The sequence below is a fragment of the Carcharodon carcharias genome, chromosome 18 (genome assembly GCF_017639515.1).
Source record: "Carcharodon carcharias isolate sCarCar2 chromosome 18, sCarCar2.pri, whole genome shotgun sequence".
NCBI classification, from domain to species: domain Eukaryota; kingdom Metazoa; phylum Chordata; class Chondrichthyes; order Lamniformes; family Lamnidae; genus Carcharodon; species Carcharodon carcharias.
The window spans coordinates 43,593,799-43,609,630 of NC_054484.1; the positions used below are offsets into that span (position 1 = coordinate 43,593,799).

The following is a 15,832-nucleotide window of genomic DNA, read 5'->3' on the forward strand; positions in this document are numbered from 1 at the left end:
AAATGAGGTGTCTGAGGACTGCATTATGAAGATAGCCTGGAAGAAATTTGCATTTTTCCACTTTGAAAGGCGGCAATGAACAGTGATCTCAAACAGGCCTAAATGCTAGTAAACACTACATAAAAGGTAAAGGCAGAATGCTACTTAATGTTAAACTGAAAGCAGACAATAGTACATGGGTTCAAAAGCATAATTCAGTCAGATCTCAAGAAGCTCTTCTTCACACAAAAAGTAATCAAAAGATTAAATATACTCGTGGATAAGGTAATGGAGCCAAAACCTGATATGATTCAAGGAACAATCAGAAAATATGATGGCAAGATGGTAGATACTTTGATGAATGCATCAGCTACGATAGGCCAAATAACATTTTTCTTGTCCAAATCTGTTGTGATTGTTTCTTTTTTCTCACAAACTCAATTTTCACCATTCCCAAAGTCAATAATATATAAATTTATGAATATATGAAGATGGGGTGGGATGGTAAGGGGCAGTTGGTTCTTCATGGATGTCAATAATACCACTCTCCTGTGTTTTACCCACCGAGAGGCATGAACAAACAGGGCTATCAGTGTTTATTCTCTTCCACAAACCAAAATCAAGAAGAAGCCTAACTGAACAAAGCTAATAGTGTGGTGCTTCAATTTAATAACCGCTGCAACTTATGTTGCCATTTCTAGTAATTATGATTTTTATATTAGAAAATAATTAACTAAGTTTTTTAAATACTGCATAATAATGACTAACTCCAACCCCTATCATTAAACATTTATACTATTTTCTGGAATGCAGTTGAAGTTTTACTGGGATGTACTGAGCACATACACTTCATTTTTGGGGACAGTATGGTAATTGATGGTCTATTGAATTTGGAGGAAACATATAGTTGACCATGTGCACTTTTATTTATGAAGGCTAAGGTATGAATGAAGATTAAAGTTTGTGCACAATGCTTAGCCTTCAGCATCTTCCATATACTCAACGTAAGCTATGTTTAATCTTTATTCATACATTGTTATAATTATATACCCCTAAATATTATATTTGAAAAACTGCATTTGTCTAATGAAAGTGTGCCTATAGGTGACAAAGTGAATGTTACAGTGTGTGACCAATTTGGTTAAGTGGGACTCCCTCAAACATAATGTGGCAGATTATTGTACCAATGCAAACATGTCAGATATCCAAAACTGCAAACAATCCTATTAATTTGCAAGAATGCTCTCTTAATGATCTCACAAATTATCCCAAAAGCAAAAAAATGAAAGCTCCTTATATTGTACTAAGAACATAAAGAAGGAGTAGGCCATATGCTCTTTAATCTGCTCCGCATTCAATAAAATTATGGTTGATCTTCGACCTCAAATCCACTTTCCCACCATATCCCTTGATTCCCTTAAGAGTCCACAAAACGAATAATCTCAGCCTTGATTATGCACAATTACAAGACATCCACAAAACTCTTGGATGGAGAATTCCATAGATTCATAACCGTTCCAGTGAAGAAATTTCTCTTCCTCTTCTCAGTCCTAAATAGCCGATCCCTTATCCTGAGGCTGTGCCCTGTGTCCTAGACTCTAGCCAGGAAAACAGCTTCTCAAAACCTACGCTGCCAAGCCCACTCAGAGTTTCATATGCTTCAATGAGGTCACCTCACATCCTTCTAAACTCCAGAAAATATAGGCCCAATTTACTCAATCTCTCCTCATAGGTCAACCCTCTCATCCCAGTAATTAATCTAGTGAACCTTTGTTACACTTCTCCAAGCAAGTATATCCTTCCTTAGGTACAGAACCCAAAATTGCACACAGAGATTAAATATACTCGTGGATAAGGTAATGGAGCCAAAACCTGATATGATTCAAGGAACAACCAGAAAATATGATGGCAAGATGGTAGATACTTTGATGAATGCATCAGCTACAATAGGCCAAATAACATTTTTCTTGTCCAAATCTGTTGTGATTGTTTCTTTTTTCTCACAAACTCAATTTTCACCATTCCCAAAGTCAATAATATATAAATTTATGAATATATGAAGATGGGGTGGGATGGTAAGGGGCAGTTGGTTCTTCATGGATGTCAATAATACCACTCTCCTGTGTTTTACCCACCGAGAGGCACACCTTCAACACCTCTTTGTTCTTTTGTCTGTGACATCTTTTGATTATCTGCTCCTATCACTGCTTGCTTGTCCACACCCCCCCCAAAACACAACCTTAAACCAGCTTATATTTCACCCCTCTCCTTATTTCACTCAGTTCTGTTGAAGGGTCATGAGGACTCGAAACGTCAACTTTTTTCTTCTCCGCCGATGCTGCCAGTCCTGCTGAGTTTTTCCAGGTAATTCTGTTTTTGTCCCCAGAACATTACCCTGGATCTCTGGATTACCAGTCCAGTGATGATACCATTATGCCACCACATCCCCTAAGGTTAGTCTTTGGGGGTTGGGGGGGTGGGGATGCAGGTGGAAACCCCTGGAGGGTTACAGAGGTGGGGGAGTGCAGTTGGGGGTGGGGGGGGGGGGCAAGGGGCAGTTAGGGGATTAGGGGTAGTTCCCTGGGTCTGAACAATAGTTACCCAGAAATTAGAAGTGGTTTTAATCTTTCTAACTTTTTCTGGCTAGCTGTTGATGTAACCCAGTTAGAACTATCTGAAGTTTGCAATTTAAATCCCATTTCTGATGGCTCCCAGTGCAAGGCAATTGCCCACAGGAAGTTTGCAATTCTGGCAATTGCCGTGTAAACCTGACCCAGGAACTTCCAATTCCCCAGTGCATCTCTGGAGGATCTCATAATATGATGCTGAGGAGCTCGGAAGTTACGGTCCATTATGTTTTTCTATTCTTCCTATTAAACTCCACATTATACTAAATCTAACACTTTCTTGTTCACACATTTAATCTACGTATATCTTTTGTCAGACTCTTTGGATTAGAAATTCACTTGCCCCAATTTTTGAGCATAGGGACTGCAATTTGTAACCTGCTTGTGTCTATTGGAATCGAGGTGGGAATTATATAAAATTCATGTACCCACTTCATTTCCTGGATTGTAGGGTGGTCACAAGTGGCTCTCACACTTGCCTGGAATCCTCTGTATTGCCAATGTCATCTGTGCACCTCAGGGAGCCGAGTGTCACTGTGAATGAACCACATGTTCCAGGCAGCCTTCCATTTTTAAATTACAGCCCTGAAATGTATTGCAAGATACTGGATAATCACAGAGGAACGAGGAGGTTGGCACACCACAGATCATAGAATAGAATCATGGAATGGTTACAGCATGGAAAGAAGCCTTTCAATCCATTGTGTCCATGTGGCTTCTCTGAGAAGACAAAGGTTAAGGAAAGAGTTTTCCGCTTAAGTAATGCCACCCTGATACATGAGGCAGAGATGTAGAGTGTCAGGAAAGGGGCCATGTTGCCACCAGGGACTAGGAAATCCTCACTTCTGAGGCTTTAGAAAGAACAGCAGCACATCAGCAGGGTAGTTAATGCCCAGAGTGTGGTTCCCAGAACATGGCACCAGAGACATAAAAAGTTTAATGGGCTCAGCCAGGTGGTTAAGGTGAGTCAGTGTAAACCCACATGACACCAGCCACCATACCACCCACACCTCACATCAATGCATCACACCTGCATATTCACCCTGTAGCACATCTTAACACCCAGAACTCACACCTAATATTGTTGTACTACATTTCAACAGACATACCATTCAATCATGCAACTCTACATGCAATATACAACTTACACTACTTACAACTGTTACAGACGGGGAGGAAAGATAACTGAAACCACCTAATTCCCTTCCCTTTCTTTCCACAATCACTGTGGTTGTTTTGGAAAGGTAGTTATGTGTGTTTCTAAGCCCCCTTTAGCATGTAGTTAATTTAAAAGACCAGCAGCAGACTTTGATGAGTTTAACTAAAGAAGGTTATTTATTCACATACTCACCCCATGTCTAAACACTACATCAATCACTTAGCACTTATGCACACACATACATTGGAGGAAAATATAGTTAAAGAAAATAGGACTTGTTAACAAGTTGTAAACAAAATAATAATTCACATGTCCCTTAGCTCATTGCAGGAAAATAGTCTTGTGAAAATGCAAGACTTTTCCACTCCATTTGTAGTTTGGACGAGTTCAGATAGCTAGAGTCAGATATCAGGATTATTGTAAGATTCTCTCAAAGAGATGGAAGTTCAACAGGTCATGAAGTTAGGCGCTTGTGGCTTTTATATCAGGAGGTCCAATTCCTTTACAGGTGGATTTGCACTTAGTTTCTTAAAAAGCAAAAATGACACTGTCTTTTCTGCAGCTGCTATTTCTTCAGTGTTTTTTTGCAAGCTGCCCAGGTCTTTTTTGGGTCTTTGGATCAAGACTTGTTACCTCCAGCCAGTTTTGGTCACATTGCATAACCAGAATGGGCAACATACAGAATATAACTCTACATGCCTCTGCAAACTGATAGTTATTTAACAATGGCAGACATATCACCCAACTACAGTAACACAGGCATTGACATTCAGCTCTCTCTCTTGCAGGAAAGGGTTAGAAAAACAGGTGGACCTTCAAAGCACCATCAAGCATCCATTTCCACAGTGCCCTGGAGATGCTGCGTATGTTTATGGGCACCAATGCCACAGAGCCAATGGCACTGGTGCTGCCAAGTCCATCCAGGATGATGGCAAGTTGCGGTCTTATGCAAATTCTTCTCTCATTGATGACCTTTACCTGAAAAGTGCCATGAAAAAGAAGGCAAAGGCACATGGGATATAGGGTAATTTGATAAGGTGGATTCAAAATTGGCTTAGTTGTAGGAGGCAGAGGGTGATGATACAAGGATGCTTGTATCAAGGAATCTGTGCTCGGTCCCCTATTATTTATCATTTATATAAATGACACAGATGTCTATGTGGGAGGTAGGATTAGTAAGTTTGCGGATGACACAAAGATTGGCCGGGTGGTTAACAGTGAGGTTGAGTGTCTTGGGCTACAGGAAGATATAGACGGGATGGTCAAATGGGCAGATAAGTGGCAGATGGAATTTAACCCTGAAAAGTGTGAGGTGATACATTTTGGAAGGAGTAATTTGACAAGGAAGTATTCAATGAATGGCATGACACTAGGAAACTCTGAGGAACAAAGGGACCTTGGCGTGTGTGTCCATAGATCTCTGAAGGCAGAGGGGCATGTGAGTGGGGATGTGAAAAAGGCATATGGGACACTTGCCTTTATCAATCGAGGCATAGGTTACAAAAGTATGGAGTCATGTTGGAGTTGTAAAGAACCTTGGTGAGGCCGCAGCTGGAGTACTGTGCGCAGTTCTGGTTGCCACAGTATAGGAAGGATGTGATTGCACTGGAGGGGGTGCAGAGGAGATCCACCAGGACGTTGCCTGGGATGAAATATTTAAGTTATGAAGAGAGGTTGGATAGACTTGGGTTGTTTTCGTTGGAGCAGAGAAGATTGAGGGGTGACCTGATTGAGATGTACAAGATTATGAGGGGCATAGACAGGGTAGATAGGGAGCAGCTGTTCCCCTTAGTTGAAGGGTCAGTCACAAGGGGGCATAAGTTCAAGGTGAGGGGCAGGAGGATTAGGGGGATGTGAAGAAAAACTTTTTTACCCAGAGGGTGGTGACGGCCTGGAATGCATTGCCTGGGAGGGTGGTGGAGGCAGTTTGCCTCACATCCTTTAAAGAATACCTGGATGAGCACTTGGCACGTCATAACATTCAAGTGCTGGTAAATGGGATTGGGTAGGTCAGGTGTTACTCACGTGTCGGTGCAGACTCGATGGGTCGAAGGACCTCTTCTGCACTGTGATTCTGTGTGAAATTGAAACTGCAGATGGAGTATTGTACACCTCTTTATCCCCTACAACTCCCTTGTGCTTTTATGTTTTCAGATAGTCAAGAACTGCCGGCTGCTCAGTCATTGGTGCCTCTGGCAAAAGAACAAAGGGAAAAGCAGATGTCTGGCGAGGATGCACCGTCATTTGGCCTAATTCTCAAAGCCCCCACTTCAGATCTTGGCACTGTGCATACTTTAGGGGCTAGTACAGAGTCAAGTTCTGCACAACTCACCAGGTATGAATGGGCTGCGGCCAGGGCAAGGGGATAGGTCAGCTTATGTCTGACTCCTCAGAGTGCGAGATCTCACATTCATTCTGTTGAGGCAGATTACAAGAAAATGCTGATGACATTGTACACTGAGATGCTTGGTGCCTTGGCAGGTCTGCTAGATAGGCTACATTCACTGGCTGGAGCATGAAGGAGTCCAGTTCCACCATGATATAGGATAGCACACAAAAGTTGGAGCCCATTCTTTCCACCGTGAAGGTGGTGGGCACCTTGCTGGTGGCACTGCTTGACCTGCCCATAATCAAGTGTCTCTTGCTGCTGTCTCAGCTCCTATTACAAAACTGGCAGAGGCATTCCTATGTCTCAGTGTTACAGTGGAAGCTCTGCCGGAAGAAGAGATCCCTGGCTGCTGGCCTGCAGACTCTGACTGCTACCATCGAGCATGCGGATCTCAGTGCTCAAAGGGGTGCAGGCTCTCGCAGCAGATCAGCAATCTTTGTTCCAGCAGATTATAAAGATTGCTGAGATGCTACCCCATGGGTGTGGCAGTGGCACCAACACCATGGAGCACAAACCTGCTGTCTTCTCTAAGAATGAGAATATTTGTGCTCCCACCATAGCCACTCCACCTGTGCCCTTGAAAATGCCTGTCAGCTAGCCAGCTCAAACTGCTGCCACCCATGCCAAAGTGGTACAATCCAGAGCCAGGCCCTTAAGGCTCAGAGTTGCTCAAAGGCATTCAACAATGTCATCGGCCCTCCTACCCAGTGAAAATCAGCAGCTTTGCAGCAGCTGCTGGGATAGCACTACACAGGAACACCAAGCCAGGCAGGACAGGATGCACAAGAGTAATTACTTATGGTTTTCTATATAATTGATGTATAGCTGGATAAGGTTGTTGAGTGATATTTTTGCTGCTGGCCTTATTGAATGATGATGACCAAGGGGATTTTATGATTGGGAGTCTGGAATGGATCTGCTGTTAGGATATGATGGGTCCACGTTGGGGATGGGGATGTTTGCTCGACTGAAGTGAAATCTCACAATGCAGATCTTCCCCGTCCATCTAACTGCATGTGGTGGACGTGGTCCTTTCTTTTCCTGGTTCCAGGGTGGCATCTGAGTCCCAGGAAATATTAGCTGGGCTTTCATAATTGCAAGGTTGTGGAGGATGCAAAACACCACAACAAAATATGAAGATCCTCTCAGGCATGTGCTCCAGAGAACCCCTCAAGTGATCTAAGCAGCAAAACCTTTACTTTAGAAGACCCATGGCTTGTTCCACATTATAGCTTTCATTGAAGACCCACTTATCTCATGTCAAATGGCATGAGGGAGTCATGAGCCATGTGTGGAGGAGATAGTATTCGTCAGCAAGCAGGCATCCAAAGGCATGTCTTACAGGCCTGAAGACAGTTGATATTGCTGAATGATAAAAGCATCATGAGTGCTGCCAGGATAGTGGGCATTCAGCGAGGTGAACCCATTCTTTCGGCCACACACAAACTGCACATTGCCCCTGCGGTTGTAGAATCATTCCCCATTGAGGTAGGGCCTCCTATCCTGGCAAACCCATGTGCCTTTCCATCCTGACCTTCCCTTCTCAGGGAAGACCTTCTCTTTCTAAATGGTGCCTCTGTCACCTTCCTGTAGCTTCTATGTATAGTGAATTAAGACACATTGCTGATGCCGCCTGCTCCCAACAGAAGGATCCCATTGCGTAGAATGTAATGGCAGCAAGTGATCTTCACAGCCACTGGAAGGACAGTCTTCACACTGGTTTGGGTTTCTAGGTCATTGTGAAAGAGGTGGCACAACTCCATCACTATCCCCTTTGTGAAACATAGCCTCCTGAGGCGCTGCTCTTAGCTGCAACATTGAAGTGGTGCTCCAAGAAGACCCTCTTGGGATAAGCCCTCTATGTGCAGCCCAAGTTCTCATCTGTCCTCACAAAGGCTTCCCTCTCTGCCTCCTCCTTTGCATGTCCTGCTAATGTTTCAGAGCAAGCAAAACTGCAACAACTATCCACATAACTATGCAAGGCTATGTTATGTCTTCTGCGATCGACAAAAACCTCCAAATTACTCTAGCAGCTCACCATAGTGCTTCCAATTTTTAGCTGAGGCATTTTTGACTTACTTGTGCACAGGTAAAGTTTGTTGAAGCACTATGGTCCTTCACAGATGACGTATCTGAACTACTATATGAAAGCTATAACGTGGAACAAGCCATGGGTCTTCTAAAGGTAGTGCAGTGGATGTTGTGTACATGGATTTTAGCAAGGCATTTGACAAGGTCCCACATGGCAGATTGGTCAGGAAAATAAAAGCCCATGGGATTCAGGGTAATGTGGCAAACTGGATAAATGGTTGGCCTTGTAACAGGAAACAAAGGGTAATGGTCGATGGATGCCCTTGAGAATGGAAAGTTGTCTCAAGTGGTGTTCCAAAGGGCTCAGTGCTGGGACCCTTGCTGTTTGTGTTGTATATTAACGATTTGGACATGAACGTGGGAGGCACGATTGGGAAATTTGCGAATGACACAAAGATTGGCCGAGTAGTGGATAGTGTAGAGGATAACCATAATCTCCAAAACGATATAGATGGTTTGGTGGAGTGGGCGGTAAAGTGGCAGATGGATTTTAATATAGAGAAGTGTGAGGTCATACACTTAGGGAGGTCAAACAGTTACAGTGATTACAAAATAAATGGGAATATACTAAGAGGGGTAGATGAAGTGAGAGATCTTGGCGTACAAGTACCCAGGTCCCTGAAGGCAGCAGTTCAAGTAGACAAGGTTGTAAAGATGGCATATGGAATGCTCTCTTTCATTGGTAGAGCTATAGAATATAAAAGTAAGGATATAATGTTGGAATTGTATAAAACACCGGTGAGGCCACAACTGGAGTATTGTGTGCAGTTCTGGTCACCGCATTACAGGAAGGACATAATAGCTCTGGAGAGAGTGCAGAGGGGGTTTACAAGAATGTTGCCAGGGTTAGAAAAGTGTAGCTACGAGGAGAGATTGGATAGGTTGGGGTTATTTTCCTTGGAACAAAGAAGGCTAAGAGGTGACTTGATTGAGGTATACAAAATTATGAGGGGAATAGATAGAGTGGACAGATAAAGTTGTTTCCCTTGGTGGAGAATTCTAGAACCAGGGGTCATAGATTCAAGATAAGTGGCAGAATGTATAGGGGGAACATGAGGAAGAACTTTTTTATGCAGAGGGTAGTGGGTGTCTGGAATTCGCTGCCCAAGTTGGTGGTAGAGGCAGAAACTTTAAACTCTTTAAAAAGTACCTGGATCTGCACCTAAAGTGCTGTAAGCTGCAGGGCTATGGGCCGGGTGCAGGAAGGTGGGATTAGAAAGGGCACCTAGGTGTCCTCAGGCTGGCATGGACAAGATGGGCCAAATGGCCTCCTTCTGTGCCGTAACTTTTCCATGGTTCTATGGTGTGACATATGCAGGTGGGTCCCCTCCTATGGCCCGAAGATTTTGAAAGTGTGAGATCATGATCTCATCAATGTGAACAGACCAATGCTATATCAGGATACCAAAATTGTAATTGGGAGTTGAGCAGGCAATATCTTCCTTATTCACTGCTTAAACAAGAAATGTTGAGAAGCAAGGTGGATCCTGTTCCAGCACAATTTAAAGGACCATTCAACAAGTTGCAGCTAAGGTGTTTTTGACTGGCATACATTGCTGTTAATATAATAAAACTTCCCAAGGCACTTCAGAGGAACATTATGAAACAAAATTTGATGAGACACATAAGATGATATTGGAACAGATGATCAAATACTTGGTCAGAGACAGCTTTTAAGAGAACTTGAAGAGGAGAGATAGGTGGAGCAGCATAGAGATTTTGGGAGGGAATTCCAGGGCTTAGGGCTTAAGCAGCCGAAGGCACAAATCTCAATAATGAAGCAATTAAAATTGGGTAAGCAACAGCTTAGGTTGGAGGAGGTTACAGAGATAGGAAGGAGCAAAGGCATAGAGGGATTTGAAAACAGGTTGAGAATTTTAAAATTGAGACATAGCCAGACCAGGAGCCATTGTAGGTCAATCAGCATAGATTTGATGGGTGAACAGAGCTTTGTGCCAGTTAGAAAGATGGGCAGCAGGATTTTGGATGAGCTGAGTTTTATGTAGGATGGAAGATGGAAAACCAACCAGGAGAGCACTGGAATAGTCAGTCTAGAGGTAACATAGACATGGGTGAGAGCTTCAGCAGCTGCGGAGCTGGGGACATGGGCAGGGCCAATGTGTGTTATGGGGTTAGAAGTAGGCTGTCCGGGTGATGGAGCAGATATATGGTCAGAAGCTCATCTTGGCGTTAATGAGCCACTAAGCTTCCAACTGGTCTGGTTCAGCCTCAGATAGTTGCAAGGGAGGGGAATGGAGTTGGTGGTTAGGGAATGGACCTTGCGGCAGAGACTGATGACAATGCCTTTGGTCTTCCCAATATTTAGCTGGAAGAAATTTCTGTTCTTCCAGTATTGTTAGACAAGCATTGTAATATAGAGAATGGATGGATTGAGATAAGTGACGGTTAGGTAAAGCTGTGTGACTTCCGTATACATGTGGAATCATGTGTTGAGCTTACAGATGTTGCCGAGGGTCAGCATGTACATGAGAATTTGAATCCATCTCCATGCAGAAGGAATTATTTCTTTGCACTATTGGGAAGCTACTTCACACTCTCTCTAAATTCCCCCTCCCAATGGCTAATTTTATTCTCAGAAATCTGAATTTTTCCTTTTGACACCAGGATCCAGAAATTCAGGAGTGCCCATGTTTGGGTCACGGAGGTGAAGAACAGCAAATACCCATGCCAGAATGGTGAGTTCAGAGGTTCCCCAAATATTGGACATTGGACATATCTGTCATAGAGCCGGCATGGTGCAATAACCTGTCAGCAAAGACTGGAGGAAAATAGTGCCACTGGAAGTTCAACAACATTCTATCTCTCAAGCTGTAGCACTTGGGGATACACCTCATAGGGATACATTTCGTAGAAATACCAGAATAGGTTAATGGGCGTAGAAGGCAGTCATTAGGGCTTTTCACAAAGTTGATTTTCAGTTCTCTCTGTTCAAAATAAGTAATTTGCCAAATGAAGTGTGATGAAATACGGTGGTTCGGTAAATTCTTTTTGAATTGCTATTAGTCTTAATATTCTTAATGATGTAAGAGCCATTCACCCATCAAGTTGTACAGATTGACAGGATTCAGATGGTGGATGTAAGGACTGGGTGAGATGGTTAGAAGGATAGTCTGTTGGTGACGGAAAGCTGGTAACATTGTAAGGAGAGGGATTCTTCAGCAAGCCCTCTCTTCAATAATTTACTGCCTGAGAGCTCTATTAGGTGGCAACACTTCTGGTCCGTCTCTTTGGACCTTCTGCTTCCTCATCCTATTCTTGATGATCATACACCAGCCCTCTTCCTCTAATTGATCCAAGGCCACTTTTCTGTTGCTAAGCTGTACAACATTCAATACATAAATAGGAATCATGAACCTTGCTGAAGATTGAATTGAAGGGTGTCACTAAAAACATATAGAAAGCAAAACCTTTTTTGAAGAGCCTAATGGTCTGCTCTATCAGAACTCTTATTCTTGCATGGCTCTTGTTATAGTGTGCCCATGTTCCTAACAGGAAACATAAGCCAGATGTTGTCCCCAAGCTGCCTGCCAGGAAAAAAGGGGGGCATTGAGGACTGGTGCTTATGCACCAGGACTACTGCTAAAAAGCCGGGCATGGACTTTCATTATTCTCTGTCTGTGGTCACAGATGATTTGAATATTAAAGGAATGGAAGACCTTCTGTTGTAGAATATTGCTGATTGAAAAGGAATCAGCGATCCATGGGATACATGACATTTTTGCTGTATCTGTGGAAATCCAGTGTCTTAGAAAGTCAAAATTGGCACTAAAGTACATCAGCAGCCTATAAAGAAACTCTTAATGGAGATGAGATCCTTTAAATATTACAGTTGTAGCCTATTTTTTTGGAGTTTTAGGAACTGATCATTCAGGCACTGCCACACACCAATTTTACAGAAGAATCTGATGCAGGACCCTTATTTACATATTTTAATTAGACAAGCTTTTGTTTCAGGCATTTCCAGGGACACTCAGCAAGCACTCGAATTAACATAGCAAAGAATGTACTTGGTGCACACAAGACACTATGCTACAAAATTTTGGTCTCTTTTGCCCCAGATTTTTGCCCATAAAACTGCCAAAACAGAGTCTTATTCCTTCACCACTAACATCAGTTCTCTTGACAGATGCTGGCTGGCTGCTGAGCATGATTCAGATTTCCAGCATCTGCAGTTTATTGCTTTTGTTTCTTTTCACGTAGTTAGTTGAATTTATTGAAAACATCAGCAGCTTTTACTGCCCTGATATTAGTGGCATTCTTTTACTTTATTATTATTCTCCTATGTTAGGAAATCTTAAGGACTGTGACAAGTTTTGATCCTTTTTATTTATTATTTATACTTTCTTCAGGCAAATTTTATTGGGCTTGCTAAGTGTCCTCCTTAACTGTTATATCTTTCTGATAACTGATCTTCGTAAGATAATGCATGCAATTGAAACTGTTACCACAAAAATCAAAAGTTCAACTTGGATCTGACCTATATCAAATTTCATCAGATATGATCATTGGACTTACATAAATTTAAATGATTCCAGATATTTCATGTTAATGGACATTATTAACTGATGCGACTTTCCTTCCACAGTAATGCTCTTCACTTGGTCATGGATGATACTTACAGTTCTATTGCCTTATTCCACATGATGACATATCCCGACAGGACAAAAGATTCAATGTTCACAACATATGTGTTTCCTCGCTCTGTGCCCACATATAACCATTTACTCTGGAAAGGGAGATGGCAGCAGGTAATCCTGGTTTAAAAGAAACATGAGTTATAACATTCAATATTTTCAAAAAAATACCATTAAAAATTACCCATATGTAATAAGAAGAAAATAATGTCCCTGGTGGGATATTAATTTTGTTTCAATCATGAAAAGATTGAGAAACTCAGTGGCAATATTTCCATTCATTTACAAAAAGCCAGATGATTTTCCGTGATGATGCACACAGAGAGACAAGAATAAGTAGAACATTAAGGTCAAGAAAGCTTGGATGACTAGATACCATTGAATTGAACCAAGGAAGGGAAGGGTATTGCAAGGGAAGGGTGAGAGCAGAAAGGATGAGTGGGAGAGAGTGATGAAGGGCATGAGGTATAGTAAGGAAAGGGAGGGGATGAGGGTGAGAAAGAAAAGGAAGAGGACAAGGGGGGAGAGGAATCACAAGCAAGGAGGGAGAGGGCATAAGAGAAAAGAAGGGAAAGTGAAAGAAGAGTAAAATGAAAAGTGAACAGGAAGACAGAAAGAGTATGGAGAGAGAAATGAGAAGGGTGATGGAGGAAGGGATAAGGAGGACAGGAAGTTAGTTACAATCAACAAATAGCACTGGGGAGAGGAGAACAAGATGTGTTTTGGTGAAGAGGCTGAGTTTCAGCCATCAAAGCAGTGCTTATGAGTAGGGGGGAGGTGGGGCGATACAGTTTGAATGGGTCAATGATTCCCAATGCACTTACAACTGCACTATCAAAATCCCAATTCTTTAGCCTTTGGCCCTCTGTTCACCACAACATTTTTGCAGCTACCAGTCTGCTTAAACAGACCCTCACCTCCATCAATGACCCTGTTCCCTTTAAAGCCATTACTCTCTCTCACCCTGGCCATTACCCCTGCTCCAGCCCTCATCTCCACTCCCTTAAATCCAATGGAAGGGGACTCAAATGGATATGGCGAGCAACTAGTTTAGCCATTCACCACCAGATCTGAATGGACCACATAAAGCGCTATTGGGTCCTCCTCTCATCTGCAAAAACTGCTTTCAATTCCAGGATCATCCTGGAGTACAAAAGTAACCCCCAGCTTCTTTGCTCTACGACATAGCGCCTTCAAACTCTTCTCCCCGTCCCTCCGCTCTTGCCTCTAAAAACAAAAGTAAGGAGTTAATGGATTTGTTTGTCACCAAAATTAAGACCATCTGATCAGCTGCCTCTGCCACTTCCCATCCTTCCCCCAGTCTACCAGGCTGAACTTCTGAAGCTTCCCATTGCTACAGTGCTGAATCTGTGTCTTTCTCTAGTTTCTCCCCAACTCCCCTCATGCCATCACCAACCTCATCTTATCCATGAGATGCACCTTGCAATCTCTCAACCCTATTCCCACTAAACTGCTGACCACCCAACTTCCCTTGCTGAGTCCATGTTAGCTGGCATAGTTTAGGGCTCTCTCTCCTCAGGTTATGTCCCTCTCTCCTTCAAATCTGCCGTCATCATCCCGCCGCAAAAAAACCAACCCTTAAACCCAGCATCCTTGCAAACTATCACCCCATCTCTAACCTCCTTTTCCTCCCCAAAGTTCTTGAATACATTATTGTCTCACAAATTTGTGCCCATCTTTCCAGGAGCTCCATATTTCAATCCTTTCAATTAGGTTTCTGCCCCTACCACAGTACCAAAATAGCTCTTATCAAAGTCACAAATAACATTCAATGTGACCGTGACAAAGGCAAACTATCCCTCCTCATCCTTCTCCACCTGTCAGCAGCCTCTGGGAGAGTTGATTGCACTTCTCTCCACCGTCACCCAGCTTGATGGAACTGCACTTGCTTGCCCAGAAGGAAAAAAATCAGTTGAAACTAGCTAAAAACTGCAACTGTATCTCATTGGCCTCCAAATAGAATAGCTGGGTATATGTTTTGACAACCGGAACGACCGAGAAATCCAACCAGAAATAATTTCACATCTGATTCTATCAGCAACTTAGTGCAAATCTGGGACAAATCCTCCAGAAGTGTGGTAGCGTGCAGGAAAAAGAACATTTTTCCCACCAGCCGCAATGGTGGCTTTTCATACCTTATCATCCCAATCCCGCCTCATTAAACATGCATTCCCAGGAAACATGCCGTGTTGATGGCAGGCGGGTCTTATTCGCCCGCCACACTGTCACCTTGCTGCTTCCTCACGTTGGGCACCATATTTAAAGTGCAGCCACATGCACACCTCTCAGTATTTCCAGCCCAGGACTCCTGCACAGAAGGCATGGCCCCAAAAGGCAGGAAGGCTGCAGCCCGCCAATTCAGTGACGCATCCCTGGAACACCTTTTGGACACTGTGGAGGCCCGCCATGATGTTCTCTACCCCCACAGGAGGGACAGCAACATCACCAATCCGACTTGGCAGGCAGTGGCAGTGGTGGTCAGTGCCAACACCCTGCAAAAGAGGACAGCCACCCAGTGTCCAAAGAGGATGAATGATCTCCTCCGTTCCATCAGGGTAGGTCATTCTTCTCATCACTCTCAACTCACACTGATAAACCCATCACACATCCACAGGGATCTCACTCACTGCCAGTTCAAGGGACATCACCATTCACTCTCTCACACAAACCTTCATTGCCCTCATCCCATCCATGGCACCTTTCATGACCCACACATGCCAGGCATCTTCATCATCTGGTCTGGCAGGCATCCTGCTTACACTCTCTTTATCTGTAGAAAGATGCAGAACAAGCTGACATAGAGGAGGGAGGAGTCGCAAGCTGGCAGGGGAATGCCTGACATCAAAGTTCCAATAGACTTTGAAAATAGAGTTATACAGTTGGCTGGCGAAGATCTGGACTGTTCCTGTGC

General features: G+C 43.3%; 1 protein-coding gene across 1 annotated transcript in view; it reads right to left on the minus strand.

Moving 5' to 3' along the window:
• stxbp5l (syntaxin binding protein 5L) overlaps positions 1-15,832 on the minus strand; it is a 598,592-nt gene that overhangs the window by 346,526 nt on the left and 236,234 nt on the right. Inside the window, exon 6 of the mRNA XM_041210884.1 lies at positions 12,886-13,020. Coding sequence (XP_041066818.1) covers positions 12,886-13,020 — 135 coding nt within the window. The remainder of the gene's footprint in view (positions 1-12,885; positions 13,021-15,832) is intronic.